The sequence below is a fragment of the Palaemon carinicauda genome, chromosome 13 (genome assembly GCF_036898095.1).
Source record: "Palaemon carinicauda isolate YSFRI2023 chromosome 13, ASM3689809v2, whole genome shotgun sequence".
NCBI lineage: Eukaryota > Metazoa > Arthropoda > Malacostraca > Decapoda > Palaemonidae > Palaemon > Palaemon carinicauda.
In genome coordinates, this window is record NC_090737.1 from 35,128,386 (window position 1) to 35,147,015 (window position 18,630).

General features: G+C 35.1%; 1 protein-coding gene across 1 annotated transcript in view; it reads left to right on the forward strand.

Moving 5' to 3' along the window:
* The first annotated feature begins 2,196 nt into the window (after positions 1–2,196).
* LOC137651497 (polymerase delta-interacting protein 3-like) overlaps positions 2,197–18,630 on the forward strand; it is a 33,356-nt gene continuing 16,922 nt past the window's right edge. The window contains 4 exon segments of the mRNA XM_068384723.1: positions 2,197–2,353; positions 12,709–12,796; positions 12,927–13,082; positions 17,085–17,148. Coding sequence (XP_068240824.1) covers positions 2,271–2,353; positions 12,709–12,796; positions 12,927–13,082; positions 17,085–17,148 — 391 coding nt within the window. The 5' untranslated portion in view covers positions 2,197–2,270.

Here is an 18,630-nt window from a genome sequence, read left to right on the forward strand (position 1 = left end):
GTTGGTCGACGTTTATGGCTTGTGCCGTTGCAACTGTGTGGTTTTGCGATGATTTCGTCATGTTAAAAGAAATGAGGATGATTGTTGCTGAAATATCATTATCATGATGATTATTATTATCATTATTATCATTATTATTATTATTATTATCATTATTATTATTATTATTATTAGTAGTAGTAGTAGTAGTAGTAGTGGTAGTAGTAGTAGTTGTAGTATTAGTAGTCGCAGTAATAGTATTATTATTATTATTATTATTATTATTATTATTATTATTATTATTATTATTATTATTACTATTGAGTGGGTCCACCATTTACGAAGTTGCTTCTTTTTAGCACCCTGTTTATTATAAACTCAAAGACCACTTTCTTCTTTGACGCTCCATCTTGAACAAACACAGCTAGCATTTTGTAACCTGGTGCAAACGAACCGCACGGAAAATAACCGCTCGTGGGAAGACATGCTCTTTGACATGCGGGAATCTGCCGCACGGTTTCAAACCAAATGTGTGAAGCTTGCCTAAGTGGGATTACCTTAACGTGTATCACCATATGATCCGAAAAGCTGTACTAGTCTGGGCCACCCATACTAGATTGGTTTACTGTGGGATATCTGACAAAAGTCACCATCACTAATCTGCATGTATGGGCCAAACCCCATACATGTCTGAGGCCTTTGTCCTGTAATAGACCTGAAACGGTGCATTTGTTGTTATTGATAAGGATATCAATAACGACAAATGCAGGACCCGATGAGCCAATACATTTACCGGTATCATTCACAAAAGAGCAAAATTTTATCTTAGAAACAAACCACGAATGCTAGACCTACATCACAAAATGAAGATCCCGAACGCTCGAGAGGTTAAAATAGAAATGCACTTTAAGGCATGGATCGATTTGGATATTTAGCGTATTGTTTTAAAATAAAATAAAGCAGTGACAATACATTTTGTGAAAGAAAAGTTGGAGATTTCCGTATTTTCTTGAAATGGAGATTAGTTTAGTTAGATTCTTAGTTTCCATGTGTGACAGGACTAGGAAAAAAACAGTTAAAGTGAAATAAATAATGATCGAAAGTTTCACAATTGAAAAGCATGAAATAAAAGAAAAAAAAAGAAGAATAAGCTGCAGTACTTTAAAGAATATATCATATTCCATTTTATATCGACCTTTATCAACGCACTTCTTCTACAAATATCTACTTTTAGTGTTTGTTTTATGTGAATAAATTTTGCTTTGTGGCAAGACACAAATATCATTATATAAGTGCTAGGCTCAAACTTCAGTTGTGATGACACGCTTTCACGATACTGATGGACTCTTGCAATTTGCAACTCGAAAATCTACAAACAATGACCGATGTAATTCAAACTGACTTAAAGATAATTCAATTTAGCATACCGTATCATTCATTCTAGCTTCGTTATTGATACACAATTCCTCTCAGTTGAAACAACGTAAATAAAACAGATTTATCTAGCAATATTTGGGTTTTGGAGAGCATTGTGGGCCATGACATTTGAATCAGAATAGGCGTGTATTTCTTTAGAAACGAAAAATATTATGATGAAGTTATATAAGATATATTTCCTGATTTAGTCTCTTCTTCAAATTGATAATCGCTATTTTTTATTGTATGTTATGTATTTTGAATTTATACCTAAACCAGAATTTTTGCGGTTTTTGTATCGGTAGCTTTTGTTTCAGAGCTTGGGAAGCGCTTCACTAAAACAACTAATATATCATATTTAAATAAATCTACTGGCCAAAATAACACCATAAATAAAAGCTAAATTTAACCAATAAGAAATTTCGTGGAATTACAAAAGTTATGGCGTTATCTGTATCGATAGCTTTTGTTTCAGAGCTTGAAGAAGCGCTTCACTATAATGATTAAAATATTAGTTTTAAATAGATCTACTGGCTAAAATACCGTTATAAATAAAAGATTAATATTATAGATAATTTATTTTGTTGTAAAACATACATTTTTAATTCGAAATTGGCTAAAAATAAGAAAAGAACGTCTTGCATCATCAGTGCTTCAGTTCTGATGACGTCAGTTGAGCAATTTTAATATATTCCCTTTAAATGGATCTACTGACCAAATGCTACTATAAATAAAAGATTAATATTATAAATAAATAATTTTGTTAAAAAACATACATTTTTAATTCGAAATTAGCTTAAAATAAGAAAAGTGGTGATGACGTCAGTTGAGCAATTGACTTCCCCACACAACGCTACACCATCTCAAACAGCATCATGGCGGACGCTTCTCTCGACGATATTATCAAGCAGAAGAGGATGAAGCGCTTCAATCTGAATAAGAAAGCACCAGTGAATCGGTAAGACTTGCAAGATGTTATTAATATAAATTTTTTTGCCTTGTTTTACGTATGTCGGTTATAAATTTCAAGTTTCTGAAGAGGCGGGTTTTTTCTCCCGGCGGCGTGAAGCCATTTTTCCGCTTATCGGTTTATATTTCGTATTCTCGAGCTCATGTGTTTGTTATTGTTGGTTATAGTAAAAGTTCATCAAGTTGTTTAATAGATAAATTTAAAGTTTGCTTTATTGTCTCTTTAAATGTAAGATTTATGCAGTCGGCGTTGGTTTTATGGCAATGCTTAGGTAAGCTATATTCTATTTGCCGCCTTGCGTAGTTACCCAGTATGAAATGACGTTGATATTGATCAAAATAACCTGGTTATTTATATAATAGAATATAACCCTGTATATTTATTTGCTTCAATATAAATCTCATACCAACTCCTTGAACGGCTTTTGAAAATTTAAAAAATTCGCTTTGTCTCGTTATCAATGTCCAGTAGCGTGTTATTGCAATCGATATACCTCTCGCGGCGAACTGTAAGCGTTGCTTACCGGTCTATGCGCTTTTATATTTCATTTATAAACGGAATAACCATTCTCAAGGTCGAGTTCTTTTAAACTTATTTGATTAATGGCCGACCGTTACTTGCCTCAGTCTTGTACAGTGTATACATTGATGTATAGTAATGTAATTTACTATAAGGGTTGCATTTTCTGGTCCTATACTGCAGGGGAACCCTAGTTTCTGTAGATCCTAGAGTCTTTTTCATTGTTTATCTTCCGTCATTTTATTTAATTTTAAGGCATATATATATATATATATATATATATATATATATATATATATATACATATATATATATATATATATATATATATATATATACATATATATATATATATATATATATATATATATATACATATATATATATATATATATATATATATATATATATATATATATATATATATATATACACATACATCTGGAAAGGAACAAAGGTGTAAACACGTGTGTTCTGATAATTATAAAGCCGCTAAAATAACATAACATAACAAAGCTCAAAATATATTAAACATGGTGCCTAAGAGAGAATCAGTGAAAGGTGCAGTGGGTGTGAGTGTGAGAAGGAAGGAAGTGAAAGGGGGAAAAGGAGAGGAAGAATATTCAAGTGACTCTGACCATGAAGAAAGGATGGCTGGTCCAAACGACTGCGGATGGTGCAAAAAAGGGGTAAGATCGAACCAAGAAGCGATACAATGTGATTTGTGTGATATATGGTTTCACATAGGCTGTGGTCAATTAGAAAGGAGTGAATATAAGAAAATCAGTGAATCTAAACATGCCCGATGGTTCTGTGGTAGGTGCAGGGGGGATTTCAAAAACTTGAAGGCAGAAAACAAGAAACTTAAGAAACAGTATGATGAGCTCAGGGATAATTTCATAGGGCTGCAGGATACGGTAGATGAGCTAAAAAAGGAGATTAGGTCATTGGTGGATAAAAATATGATAGGAACGGGTCAGCTGACAAGAGAAGAAGTTAGGGAGGAAGTCAGGGCAGAGATGATAGAAATAAGGGAAAAGGAGAAAAAGAAAAACAATATAGTAATTTTCAATATAAAAGAAAGTACAAAAGTTGATAATAATGAAAAGCTGAGAGATGATTTTGATAAATGTGGGAATTTGATTAATGTCGAGTTAGGAATGAATGATGTGGAAATTGAAGAAGTGGGTAGGTTAGGCAAACCAAGGGAAGAGAGAGAGGAACAAGGACAAAGACAAAAACCAAGGCCCCTGCTAGTTAAGCTTAAAAGCACCAAGGAAAAATGGGGAGTAATTGCAAGGGGGAAACACCTCAAGAAATCAACAAAAGAGGAGTTGAGACAAGTTTTCATTGCACCTGACCTCACTTTCAGGGAAAGGGAAAAAGAAAGGAAGCTGCTAGAGGAATTAAGAGAGAAAAAAGAAAATGGAGAACAGGGGTGGTACATAAAGAGAGGAGAACTAGTAAGAAACGACAATTTTCGTCAAGAAGCAAACGCAAGCAGAGCGAATTAGGAAAGGTATAAATTTAGACAAAAAAGTTAACCAATGTATAAGAATATGCCTTTTAAATATCCAAGCACTAACCAAGCAGAAATTAATAGAAATAGAAAACGAGATGAACACAAATAAAGTTCATATATTTTGTTTGACAGAAACGCACCAAAAAATAGATAAAATACAGCTGAGTAAAGGTCTGTTAAAGTTAGAAAAAAGAAGGGATTTTAAAGACAAAAAGGGTGGAGGGTTAATGTTAATTTTTAAAAACAATAACATCACTGAAGTAGAGGAAATAGAAACCAAACATAGCGATATAATAATGGTACAGTGCAAAATCCACAGCTTAGTATTCCTGATAATACTGGTATATTTCGCAGCAGGAAATACAGAAGAAGATAGAAAAAGAGATCAAGAATTGAAAGTGGAATGTGAAAATTTAATACAAAAAGCAGGAGAAACAACACCTTTGCTAGTTATGGGGGATTTTAACGGCCACGTGGGTTTTCTTGGGCACCAACAAGTAGACAGAAATGGGGAAATGGTGCTAGATTGGATGGGTAACCACAACCTAACACTATTAAATGGAGATGAAAGGTGCTCAGGACTATACACGTGGAATAGACAAGATCAGCATAGTGCTATTGATTTTGTACTTGCAAATAATATGCTATATAAAAAATTTAAATGTATGGAAATAGATGAAGATAAAACAGTATTAGATATATCAGATCACAACTTAATAACAGTAGAATTGGAAGCAAAAACAAATAGTGAAAATAATTACAATAAAGGGAAGTGGGAAGAAATTACATATTATAGCAGTGACGCAAGAGATATAGACGAATATGTGAAATCTATAGAGAGAAAACTTGTCAGCAAGGATGTAAAAAATATTGATGAGCTTAACATAATAATGGCAGAAATGAAACAAGAGCATTTGGCTAAAACATATAGGAGAAGGGTAACAAATGAAGGGAAGAACAAAGAACAACCTTGGGTAACCGAGGAAATAAGAAGAAAGATTAAGGAAAGAAAGGAACTTAATAGAAAAAAGAGAAATGAAAAAGATATTAGGATAAAAAGAGAATTAGAAGAAAAATACAATCATAAGAAGAAAGAAGTACAAATACTGGTGAAAGAGAGCATAACGTTATATGAGAAAAAGAAGACCAGGGAGATAAGAGATGATAAAAACAATAAACTATGGGAAAACATAAACAAATTAAGAAATAGCAAAGAAATAAAAAGCGAGGCAATACAATTATATGGAGAGAGAGGAAATAAATTATCAAATGAAGAGGCTAAAGAAGAATTAGTAAAATTTTGGAAAACAGTCTACAACACACATGAAAATAGAATAACTGAGATCTGGAATGAGGAGGAGGAGAGTGAATACCTGGATAATTTGAGAAGAGAAAACGACATTATAACTGTAAATGAATATAGTATACCTGAACATCTAAGGGAGCATTACGATGCTGTACTTAATGTCGAAGGAATAATTAAACCCATGCCCGCCGCTGAAATGAGTAAAGGTAAATTAGAAAAATGCTTAAAACGTCTGAAGAAAGGTAAAGCAGCAGGGCCAGATGGACTAAAGCCAGACTACTACAAAGCAATGATGATGAGTGATATATGCAAGAATACACTAGTGAACTGCTACAAAGAGGAACTAGCCAGCAAAGAAAAACCCAAAAGCTGGAAAGAATCCAGAACAAAAATGTTAAAAAAGAAAAACAAGCCAACAGCAAAGGAATTAAGACCTATAGCTCTCACAAATGTATCATATAAAATATACATGGCTTTTATCAAGGATGAAATAGAAAGGCATTTAAAAAGTAATAATGCCATAGAGGATAGTCAAGCGGGATTTACAGAAGGAGGAAGGATTGAGGATAATATATTCATCTTACAATACATGGTCGAAGAAACTTTCAAAAATAAGAAAAAACTCATAGTGGCCTCTTTAGATTTCAAAAAAGCTTTCGATTCCATAAAAAGGGAAGCACTGATAGAAACATTAAAGCAATACAAAGTACATACTAGTATAATTAACTCTATAGCTGTAGTGTATGTGGGAGACTCGACTACGTTAGACATAGGGGAAAGAGTAGAACAAAAATTGAGCGTAAGTAGTGGAATAAAGCAAGGCTGTACTGCCTCTACAACATTATTCAAATTAATTACTTATCAGATTATAAAACAAGTAGAAAGGGAAGGTAATGGTTTTAAAAATGATATTATAAAGCTAGTAGTATTATTTTTTGCTGATGATGTCCTAGTGCTTGCTGAGAATATAGAGGATGCTGAATTAAACATAAGGAAAGTGATAGATATAGGAAAGCAGTGTGGTTTAGACATAAATAGAGACAAAAGTAGCGTACTTATATATAATATGAAGGAGAAACCAGATAATATAGAGGGAATAAGAGTAGTAAGCAATATTAAATACCTAGGTATCAAGGTAGATGATGGTAGGAATATGTTCAAAACACAGAAAAGTGAAATGATAGTTAAGGCGCAAAAGCTAGCCAATCTTACATATTCGATCATAGAAAAAAGCTGTAATAAGATACTGATAGGAAAAACATACTGGAAAAGTGTAGCACTACCCTCTATATTATATGGAACAAATGTGATTAACTTAACAGAAACGGAAATAGAAAAGTTGCAGAGAATAGAGAATGGAGTGTATAGAAGGATGTTAGGGGCTGTAAAGAATACAGCAATTGTAGCCTTGAGAGGGGATGTAGGAGCATCAGCTATGAAAACAAGGGTAATGGATGGTAAGCTGAGGTACCTTAATAGCATTTTTAAGGGAGAAAAGGACCTACTTACAGCAATAGTCAATGATATGGAAGAAAAAGAGAGGAAGTGGTGGATGCATGTGAAGAAGTATGCTGAAGAATGTGGGATGGCGATGAGAGAAGTCAAGAGATGTACGAAAGAGGACATAAAGAAGAGAACAAGAGAATGGGACACAAGCAAATGGAAGAGTGAAATGGAGTGTAAGGAGAGTTTAATTTTGTATAAAAACTGGAAAAGTGAAATCAAGGAGGAGGAAGTGTATGACAATACATTTTTGTCAATTTTATTATTTAGAGCAAGGACAAACTCATTGGGCTTGAATATAAGAAACAGACACCAAGATGGAAATATAAACTGTGTATTCTGTGATGTAGAAGAAAATGCTAACCACTTTATATTATATTGTCCACAGTTTAGTGATATAAGAATAAAAGCAATCGAGCTTCAACAACCATACGAAGAAGATAGTGCACAAACAGTTGGAAAATTCCTTTTTTGTGAAGAGAATATTGAAAATAAGAAAAGTATACTACAACAAATGTGGATGAAAAGAGAAAAACTAGTGAAAATAAGGAACACACAAAACTAAAAGACACAGAGGCGCCGTTGTAAAGGCTATGCCTCACCCCAGAACCTGAACCTGAATGTGTATAGGGGAAGGTAGTAGTCAAACTGGTTGTTGTATGTTTGCCGTTGAAATGTTTTATTACTGTATAGTTACGAATGGGGAAAAAAGCTTTCATACTGTAAAACAGCTGAGCCTTTGTATTTCAGCGGCCAGTTTCTCCAGCGTGCATAAAAAATATACCGAATAACCTAAACTTCCATCCTTAACCTAACCTACAAGACTTGTCCTTATCTATCCTAACTGGGGGCTGATTCCCTTTGGGACACGCTACACTGCCGTATTCTTAGTCTGCGCTCGTCATGCATGCAGGTGGCCGCTATCATACATACGCCCCTAAAGCACTTTATTTTCTACAGGAAAACATTTGGGTTTTATTGTACTGTATTACAGGGCAATGTAACCTAGGAAAAAAAACTACCTTTTTTTTCTATAGAAAAAATTCCGCTCATCGAAAATGATACTCGTACCCATCACAAATGAATAGTTTCAGAAATACAAATCCACATCTTGAAGAACTGCTCCAATTGTAGATAGTGTGGGTAAATATTTACTTTTAGCATATAATTCCTTATGAAGCAAGTGTGCTTTATTTATAGGTAGTTTGAGCTGTTCTGAAGCAGATGATTGGGTGTACTAGTTTAATTGTATTTTTTAATTAACCTTTGGGATATATGTATGATTATGGCTGTGTAGAGGGGTTTGCAGGAAGCCTTTAGGTGAGGAAACTGTTCAGAGCAAAGACTATATACTGAAGGAAAATAGGAAGGCTCTGGCTTTTAACACGCAAATGAGTGTGCTATGAAAAGATGCCAAATACTCCCATGCGAAACGAATGGCTCCATCTGTTGAGCGAGCAACCAAACATTCAGAGCGGTAATGCTTACTGGTATATATGATGGAATTAGATTGTAAATTTTGCGACGTATTTGTTCATAATTTGCATTACTATGTCAGTATATCTTACTCATATATTCGTGATATTCTTAAATTTTAGGTAACTAAATTGCAAATTATGTTTCTCAGTCTATTTTTCAGAAAGTCAATAGCTATATCTCTTATGATTTAGTTAATTTTCTTGCAAATTTAAGTATTGTACGGTATATTAAAACCATTTTTAAATGTTCTATACAATACCACATTCAAATAAATTAAAACATACTGTATATCTGATTTGTTAAACTTAGTCACAAATGCTTATGTGTAGGCACAAATTTAATTGCAGTATGTAGGCCACTGTAAGATGGAGATATATTAGTTGTATAAAAACACAATTGTATTTTATTTTTTATTGAAATGGAAAAGCATGGTGCACTCATGTATAGTTTAGTATTATAAACTAATAAATGTATAAATGTACAATCAGAAGGATCAAAATAACGCAAAATTGTATCACACACAAAAATAATCAAACGGGTTGGAAATAGAAATAAGGTAGCATACAAGCCAACAAAAAGAGATTTACTGTGGATGCCTTGCCTTAATCTTACATCCAATATCAGTTCGGCTTACTCATTAGCAGCACATACTGCATGGATTAAACTGTGGACTCACCGTTCTTTGTCCTTAGGGAACCTGTGAAATACCAAATGAGGATCGGTTTCTTTTTGTTTATGGCACACAACACACCTGTGTGACTTCTTTACTGTCGGCGCCATTTTTTCGTTTGAGTCAACTATCAAATTCTGAATATAAACAGACGACAAACGATGTATACCTACAACGCCATCTGAAATCGGAGCAACCAACTATTGTGTTCATTTTGGAGTTGCCAACTAGCGTATTAACATTCTATTTTGAGCCTTCCTATCTTCCTTCAGTATATAGTCTTTGGTTTAGAGTGTAGGTGGTATTGTTGGATAGAAATTTGGCAGATAACTTACAAACGACTAGTAATGGAAGAAAATTTTCGCGTTGTATGTATAACGGCCACCTTGGAATACGGCAGTGTAAGGGGGTTGCAGGGTCCGGTAACACATACACACACACACACACACACACACACACACCCAGTTGGATAAGTAGGTAAGGACATGGCTTGCAGAGTAGGGTGGGAAGTTTAGGTTACAAAGGTTCCAAGTTGCCATATTCCATGCAATCAGGAGGAACCCAGTCGTTGTTGTTCTCAACTTTTCATTAGTCATACATGGTGTTCATCGTACCCCTGTACAAGTATCCCCATATTTGAGCTAGTGATTTATTGGCCTTTGTTCTGCCGTTTGCGCACTTTGTTCGGATGACAAAATGGAGCAAAACATTTTTTTAATCTTGGAGCCTTTGTATATCGGCGGGCAATTCCTCGTGCGTGCATGCATGGAGAATGGTACTTTTCTTCCCATTTTGTAGTCTTTTGGTAGAAGTGGCCTGTGTACTACAAAAGCTGTCCATTTTTCTGCAAAACCTCTACACAAGAACACCACCTAACCTAAACTTCCCCGTCTAACCTAACTTACAAGCCATATCCTTCCCTACTAGACAGGGGCTAATGCCCGCCAGTTAGCAGTCATGATGGAAATCTCATTCCCATTCCAGCAGATGCTAAGGCTAGTTCCGTTGCAGCAGTTGCCATATTCTCTACTTTCCTCGGTCTTTCTTCCCCTTTCATACACTGCTGTATTCTTAGGCGGCTGTCGTCATAATTTACATACAGGGGACCGTTCTCATATATTCACATCTGCTACTAGGTTGCAAGAGATTTCCGCCAATAGTATATGGTCTTAAAGATAATAAGAATATTTGCAAAGATTATTAAAAGATCCTACCTTATAATACACTTGTATAAGGAAGCCAATTTTAGACTTTAAAAATTCCAAAAGTTATAACTGAAACTTGTAATTATACAGTTAGACTTTAATTTACAGCAAAGTACACGAACAAACATGTAATTTTTCGTACTAATTTTTTTTTTTTTTATCTTTTGCTGACTGAAATAAAGTATGATTGGTAACATTCCCAGTTACTATATTTTAGTTAAAAGCGAAACCATGATTCGCTATAAGACGTGATAGTGCTGGCTAGTTAGTCATTTTTCTGTTAAACGAAGACTGGGCCATAGTAACTTGCATATCAGTCAATTCAGATGTCTAACTTTTAAGTTTCACCATTGTTTACTTTTGGGAGAATGATTCAGAATTTACTTCACGTGCATAGTTGGCATTCGTTTTTGCCAGTTTTCTTTTTTGTATGATTATTACCCGGCTGTTTTAAGCAACTACGTGCTTCCAAATATTTATGCAAAAGTTCTCGGGTGGTCTGTAACAGCCTTTTTTAATCTCCCCTTCAGTTCCAGCATGAATGACAGTAATCAATGTAATCTCAAAAAGTGGGAAGTACAATCGTATTTTGAAATTTAGTTTACTGTATTTTCATCTATTTTGGTAATGAAAAAAAGTTCCTGAAATATTGTCTTGCGTGCGCAGCTCTTCCATGTACTGCTTTCCAGAACTGAGGAGCATTGAGGTACTGTTATGTTAATTTTGCCAGCATAGTGACCCACGGCAAAGCGGAAATCCATTAGGACGTGAAGTAAATTGGATAGTTGTACTTGAATTTCCAGACACTTGGTGAATTATAGTTTTCCACCTGTTTATCTTATGTTCATTTTGCATTTCTTAACTATTATTGTGGTAAATCACACTTTTTGGCCATCAACCCACCCAAAAACGACTGTTCTCCACTGGGTCCCCTATAATCTTTATGTAGGGGGGTCCAGAGACTCTTAAACAGGTGCTTTGCCCCAATAGTAATAATGGTCAGTAATGCATAAAACACAGTGAGTAGGAAAAACATAGTTCTTGTATTTGGCTAGAAATATAAGTTTACCAAATCGACTTTCAAGTCATTTTTTTAGTTGGTTTTCTTTCTTTTTTATTGCATTTTGGTGTTGCTATTTCTAAAGTATCCTTTCAGATTACCACCCCCAACGTAATCCCTTAAAGTAATGAGGGTACCCCAGTGGGAATTAGTTTTTTACTTTTTGGGGGGGGAGTGCTAAAATAAATTACAGAAACTAACTGCAGAATTCAATACAACAAAAATAATAGAAAAAAATGTTTCGTGTAAAATCATACTAAAACACCACTTAGGGACTACCTGCTGCAGTTGGCTAGTATCGATTGTCTTCCGACGTCCGTATTCCACCAAACGCAAACTTCCTATTGTTAATATTGTCCGATTTTAAAAGGGAAACAAACTTGAGAACACCAGTTAACCTAACCTAGCTTAGAAGCTGATCCTGACCTAACAGGGTGTTGCTGAGACTTTGTCTGCAGTGACTAGTTTAGGCTGTGATGTAGTTTGCAAGACCTTTTTTTTTTATATTTTTAATTACCGTATCAGGATCAGGTGTAAAACTAAGATGGGCGGTCGAGCTACAAAAAGAAAAAAAATAGCACTAGTCGTCCACAAGACTATTTGTAATCACTCGGATATGATGAACTGAAAGTGCTTCGTGGTTTCGTCTCGTCATTTCTTTCTAGCTAACTGTGACACTTACAGTACAATAATGACGATATAACACCTGTAGAGTACTGCGGGAAAAAAACAAATTTCATATAATTCAATTTGGAACTTTAATTTTTGACATTCGTGCGCGAATTTTATTTTTGATAGCTAACCTTATTGATTGTGCCTTAAGAATGTAATAGGTAATTCACTTGGCTTGAATTTGTAGGTCCTTTGAGCATGTGTTTACCGTTCGACTTTTTATTGTAAAGGAGGTATTTTAATATGAAAATTACGAATCCCAGATTATCTATTTGCAACTTAAACGTCGATCAAACATGAATCTCAATGTAAGATTTATAATCTTAATATTAGATAAACAGTTTTTATAAATTGTTCTTATATTATATTGTAGATACTGTTCTATAACTTGGGATTTTTCTTTACAGCATGAATCAGAATCAAAAGAAAGGAGGTTTGAACAAAGGAGGCAGGTTGTTCAAAGATGTGCAGAAGGACTTGGGAATTAAGACAAACGTAAGTATTTACGCTTGTATATTCAGTCTTGCATTTGTGAAAACTTGTCATATACTCTAGTTCATTTCAGTTCTATAAAAGATAAACAATTTTCAAAGTGTGGTCTGTATACATTGTAATTTTATTTTAGAAGAATCTGTCCATAAACACCGATGCAAGGAACAGGATCATCCAAAAGCAAAGAACAAAGTTTAGGGATGCCAGAGACCGTTTGGCACAGATAGCCAAGCAAGGAGATGCCAGGGATAAGCTTAATCAAATTCGCAAAGGCAAGCCTGGCGATAAGGTAAGTCTGCATAGCAATGCTGCGCGTAGCGGAAGATGATGTGAAAGGCGTGCAATTGTATGTGGGTACAGTGTGTTATGAGGGGGTGCAAGTAATTTTCTTAGTTCAACATCTGGTAAAACAATATAAAGAAAACGGGCATGGATGGTATTATGAATTTGTTTGGGCCGGGTGGTTACAAGTGGGTGAATTTTGTAGTTTAATTCTTATTGTTTAAAGGTTCATGAGAAATATGTAAAGAATACTAGCTATACTTTTAAATATCTTGCTTTCATATATTGGTATATTCAAGCATCCCCTTTTTTAAAAGAGGAAAAGAATCTGCCAAAAACTTATTGAATTGCAAAGGTTGCATAACTAAAGAAAGCTATATCATTGGGCTGCTAATAGTTCTGTTTTATGTAAATGTAGGGAACAAAGTCTCCTTTGGTGTCTGGTGCATTTACTTTACACAAGTTGTCGTCTGTAAATTCAAAAAGACGTCGATGGCTTTGAACAAGTAAAATGGATTAAGTAAACTTGAATGGGTATGAAAGCTTGACAGGGTTTTGCAGTTTTCATACCCTTTATGTGAGTTTCTCCATCTTTTTTTTTATCAATGAGAGTTTTGCACTTCCTGCACTCTGAGAACTTTGTGCAATGGCACACACTTCATGTTGAGAGACTCCTATCTGGAAGCTTAGTATATTAGAGATCTTGGTATAGTAGAGGTTTTATATTTGATCCAGCTCTTGTCGGATCATCCGTACCTAAAACTTTGTTATACAGAATCGTTAAAAGATTTAGGAGGATGTCTGGTTCCAGATGAGTGTGGTCAACATTTTGGATGTCCTGGCTTAATATATGCCCACTGCCATTTAGACAATGCAGAATATTTGCCCATTGTCATTTAGTTCTGGCAGAATAATGTCCCAGTGCCGTTTAGTTTTCCAGCTGGTCTTTGGCAGCTATCCTGCTAGTGCACTTATACTCTGCTAGTTTGTAATTGGGACAAGCAAATATACTACCCTAGTTGGAAAAGGGAACTGCTAAAGGCCAAAGGCTTCAAATGGGAAATACGATCTATGTGGGAGGGAAAATGGACAAAGCAACTATGAGAAGATGAAACAAAAATATGAAGATGATTATTAATGTTGAAATACATTTAATGTATAAACTGAAAGTCTAGTTAACCTGTGCAATAGCAAAATGTTTTATAGAGCAACTGCTTGGTGTTCATATAATTAGATTATCACACTAGGAAGATCATTCCACAATGGAAATAGATCTAGAATGTGTACACTGATGTTATAATGGGAAAGGGTAGTATTGTACATTGTTATAAACAACTACATGCCTATTACAATGTACTGAATGGTACGGTCTGTCATGATGTGGTCAGAACTAATAAAATTCTTTTCCAACATGCAAAGACCTAAAGAAAGATGCACAAGATTAATATCCAGGTTAATGATAAGAAATTAAAGACTAAGAATTGTCTTGACAAATTACAATAAAGACCAATCTAATGTTGCAAGACTTATTTAAAACTGCAAAATGATGGAAGTAAAACTACTTCCTCAATAGATTTTTTTTTGAAAGAAATCATTAATTATTCCACATGCTGATACTATGTGGAGGTGAAGGGAGAAACTGGCTTTCTTGATTATATTTGCAATAATTGCCTAGATGATTGAATAGTTTTAATAGTTAGTATTAAATAACACCAAAGGAAGTTGATCCATGCTTTTCAGAGTTCAACTTCCCCCCAGAATTTGCACCATGTCTAAATTTACACATTTTATGGTTCAACTTCCCATAGGATTTTGCACCATGTCCAAATATTTGCTAATCTCTCAGTATAGCGCTGAATGGCCTTTGATGACCCAGTGCTTGGCTTAATGCCTAAATCCTATATTCAATTAAAGTGATTTGGCAACGATAAGCTACCACGTGTGATTTGGCAACGATAAGCTAACACGTGTGATTTGGCAACGATAAGCTACCACGTGTGATTCGGCAACGATAAGCTACCACGTGTGATTCGGCAACGATAAGCTACCACGTGTGATTCGGCAACGATAAGCTACCACGTGTGATTCGGCAACGATAAGCTACCACGTGTGATTCGGCAACGATAAGCTACCACGTGTGATTCGGCAACGATAAGCTACCACGTGTGATTCGGCAACGATAAGCTACCACGTGTGATTCGGCAACGATAAGCTACCACGTGTGATTCGGCAACGATAAGCTACCACGTGTGATTCGGCAACGATAAGCTACCACGTGTGATTCGGCAACGATAAGCTACCACGTGTGATTTGGCAACGATAAGCTACCACGTGTGATTCGGCAACTATAAACTACTGCGTGTGATTCGGCAACTTGAAGCTATCGCGTGTGATTCGGCAACTATATACTACTTTCAAGAGATGGAATTGGTGCATATTTAGCATCAGTGACAACCTGTTATAAAGGCCGAAGCACACATGCTTATATTACAAGAAAACTGATGGAATAAGAATGCTACCCTGAGGAATGCCAAATATTTTGGTTGTAATCTATTATGTGCTCATTTCCAGCAAAACTAGACTGCTGCTTTAGTCATATTCAGATCATGCCTGGCAAATAATTTTTGTTTGCCCTACATTCTGACCCTTAGGTGGTGTATCATCAAATGATTAACCACCTTCTAAGGGTATTAGATCATAAAACTTCAATACTTTGAACTGCCTATTTATTGCTTGGTATAGATTTTCAATCTTTCTTGCTCTGCAGTTTCCATTCATGGATATAAAAGTCCAATCACATGGCTTATAACAGTTACAGAAGCTTTGGATGCATATTTAGCTTGTGTGATTTGTCAACAAAATTCTTTTGGTGCCTCAAAGTTTTGATTAGCAACTCTGGCAGTGTGTTGATTATATTTTGACCAATTCTAGTTCATCTTATGACATTTCGTGCAACAAAAGCCTTACCTAAATGTGCACAAGTGAAAGACAGTCAGGACTTTAACCAAGATCTATTCAGAAAATCTTTTAACAAAGGACCACAGATGGTTGGAGATAAAATTTTCTTGCATCTTCCACCTTTAATATACTCAAGAAATAAGTTTCAAGATAATTAATCTTGTTCAAAAGATTGTGTTAAATGTTGACCATATGCTATTGCAAATTTGAATTGTTGCATAAATATCAAAGGATCGGTAACCCCTTACTACCATTTTTTTTTTTTTTTTTTTTTTTTTTTTTCAAAGTACATATTTAATCGTTGAATTGTAGTGTCCATAATCTGGGGTGGTAAATTTCTTGAAACTTTAGAAATTTTCAAAGGTCCATATGTGGTGTAGTTATACATACATACATATACCAAGGCACTTCCCCCAATTTTGTGGGTAACCGACATCAACAAAAGAAACAAAAACAAAAAAAGGGACCTCTACTCTACGTTCCTCACAGTTATATAAAAAAAGAAAAATGGTCAGATGTCCACATTTAGTTGGCGTGTAGTATTTGCCAGCTGCTACGTCTTGCAGGCAATTCTTTCTTCGGTATTTTAGTACAGGGGATTTCTAAAGTTGTCAAACTCTTTCCTGACAAGATCCATCTTGTAATAATTCCAGTTTAAATTTTAAAGGCCATGAAATTAACTTGCCCTGGATCGATGTGCAGGTCTTCACATTGTGTTGACCTGTAGTAATGATGGAAGTTAAAATTGTGCTGCTAGATCAATGGATTTTACCATTCTCGGTGGTATTTTGGCAAATATTAGTTTGGCTTGAACTTGCAAGTAATGCGCACTCAAAATGAGGAAAGCCTCTAATAGTTATATTCTTTGGTGTCTTTTGTAAGTGCATTTGTACCCATTGGAGACTTTAATTTACTTATTACATATTCAGAACTTTTTAATAGTCCTTTGTGTTATACATCTCAACTGAAAAATCATAGTTTAAGTTATGCCACGGATAACTAGCTCGGACTTCTAATTAACGCAACCTACTGTACATTTTTTTGTATCTAGGTCATTCCTCAACAGAAGAAGACAGTCGTGAAGAAGAAAATTGTTAATATACCCAGACAGACATGTAAGTTCATTAAAGATCATTAGTTCTATTGTGAGTGCATGCAAGTGGAAAATCCAGCAACTGAAGTGTGATAGATGCCATTGGCTTGATTAGTTCGGGATGTAGGTCCCACCTGGAAGTGGTGGCGAACCTTCGCTCCCGCTTCTGCTCGAGGCGAAAGGTTCTAAATTCCCCGGAACGTTAAGTACACTAGTGATTCTCCCGTGATGGTCCTGTTATGGGCTTATCGATGGTTAGTTTTTTAGTTGATCATATCGGAACTAGTCTCCTTTTTTACTTTTTTTGTAGCCATTGATCATACTCTTGTGCTCTTAGGAAGGGAGACATTGAAGATTCTCTCTAATGGAACAGGTGAATATGACATAGTTATACTAACCTTGCCATTTTGTAATGAAGGGATTTGGAACTCTCTACTAAATTAGAAACTATCCTTCAGTTGAATTAAAACTGCCCTCTAGCAAACAAATCATCTATATGAACCTATTTTTGAGGGCTGCAAAAATTATTTGATGATTATGCTTCAGACAGTAGCAGGAGGTTAAAATGATCAGTAGTAGTCTGGAGGGAGTATCTTCAAAGTAGCTTTATATGAAATTGAATGGCAAAGAATAAAGAAAAAAAGTACTGTACTTAAGAAGACCTGATCCACTGAGAAAAACTAGTCTATAAAACTGAGTAAACATATTACCCTGCTTGTCTTTTAATGGTTGTAGTAGCCTGTCGGAAACTTCTTGCAATATGTTGGATGAGAGTTTGAGCCCGTCTAGTTATTTTTTAGTACACTGCAACCTTGTCACCCTTTGAAGCTAGAGATTGAGAGTGGTGGAGACTAAAGGCTTGCCTGCTGAGTTCTTGGCAGCCATTGCCTGGTCCTAGCTTGGCTGCCGATTGTAAGTACAGTATACATCGTTGGGTTCCAGGACATTTGACATGTCCCTGGCCTCTGCTATTTGCAAGTCATTAACTTGTCTAGAAAGAAATATAAATAAATATGGTGGCAGACTACAATACTGTATTAGTGATATTCACTATTAAGGCTTCTAGATTCTCCTTGAATAAGAAGGTTAATTCCAAAGGCTGGCAGCTTGTCAGTTATGTTGAAGTGGAAGAAGTATTAAACATTTTATGGGTGTTTGGCTGCAGAAAATTTTGCTTTGGCTTCCTTGCAAATTTTCACTTTATGGAGGTTTCTTAACAGTAAATGATATTGGTGCTGAAATTTGAGATTTCTTACCATCATCTGATATTGGAAGATATGAAAACTTGAGGAAAAATTTTGAACAATGTGAAAATTAAGTACTAGACACTTCCAGTTCTGGTTCGTGTACTAATTGAAGCCCAAATCAGTCTTATATACAGTACAGTTCTACAAAATAGTTGAAAATTTAGAAATTATTGATCTGATGTTGATAGTAGACTTGTTAGTTCAAGTTAAGGTTAAGATGAATAGCAACTACAAAATTTCCTAAAGAACATATTCTA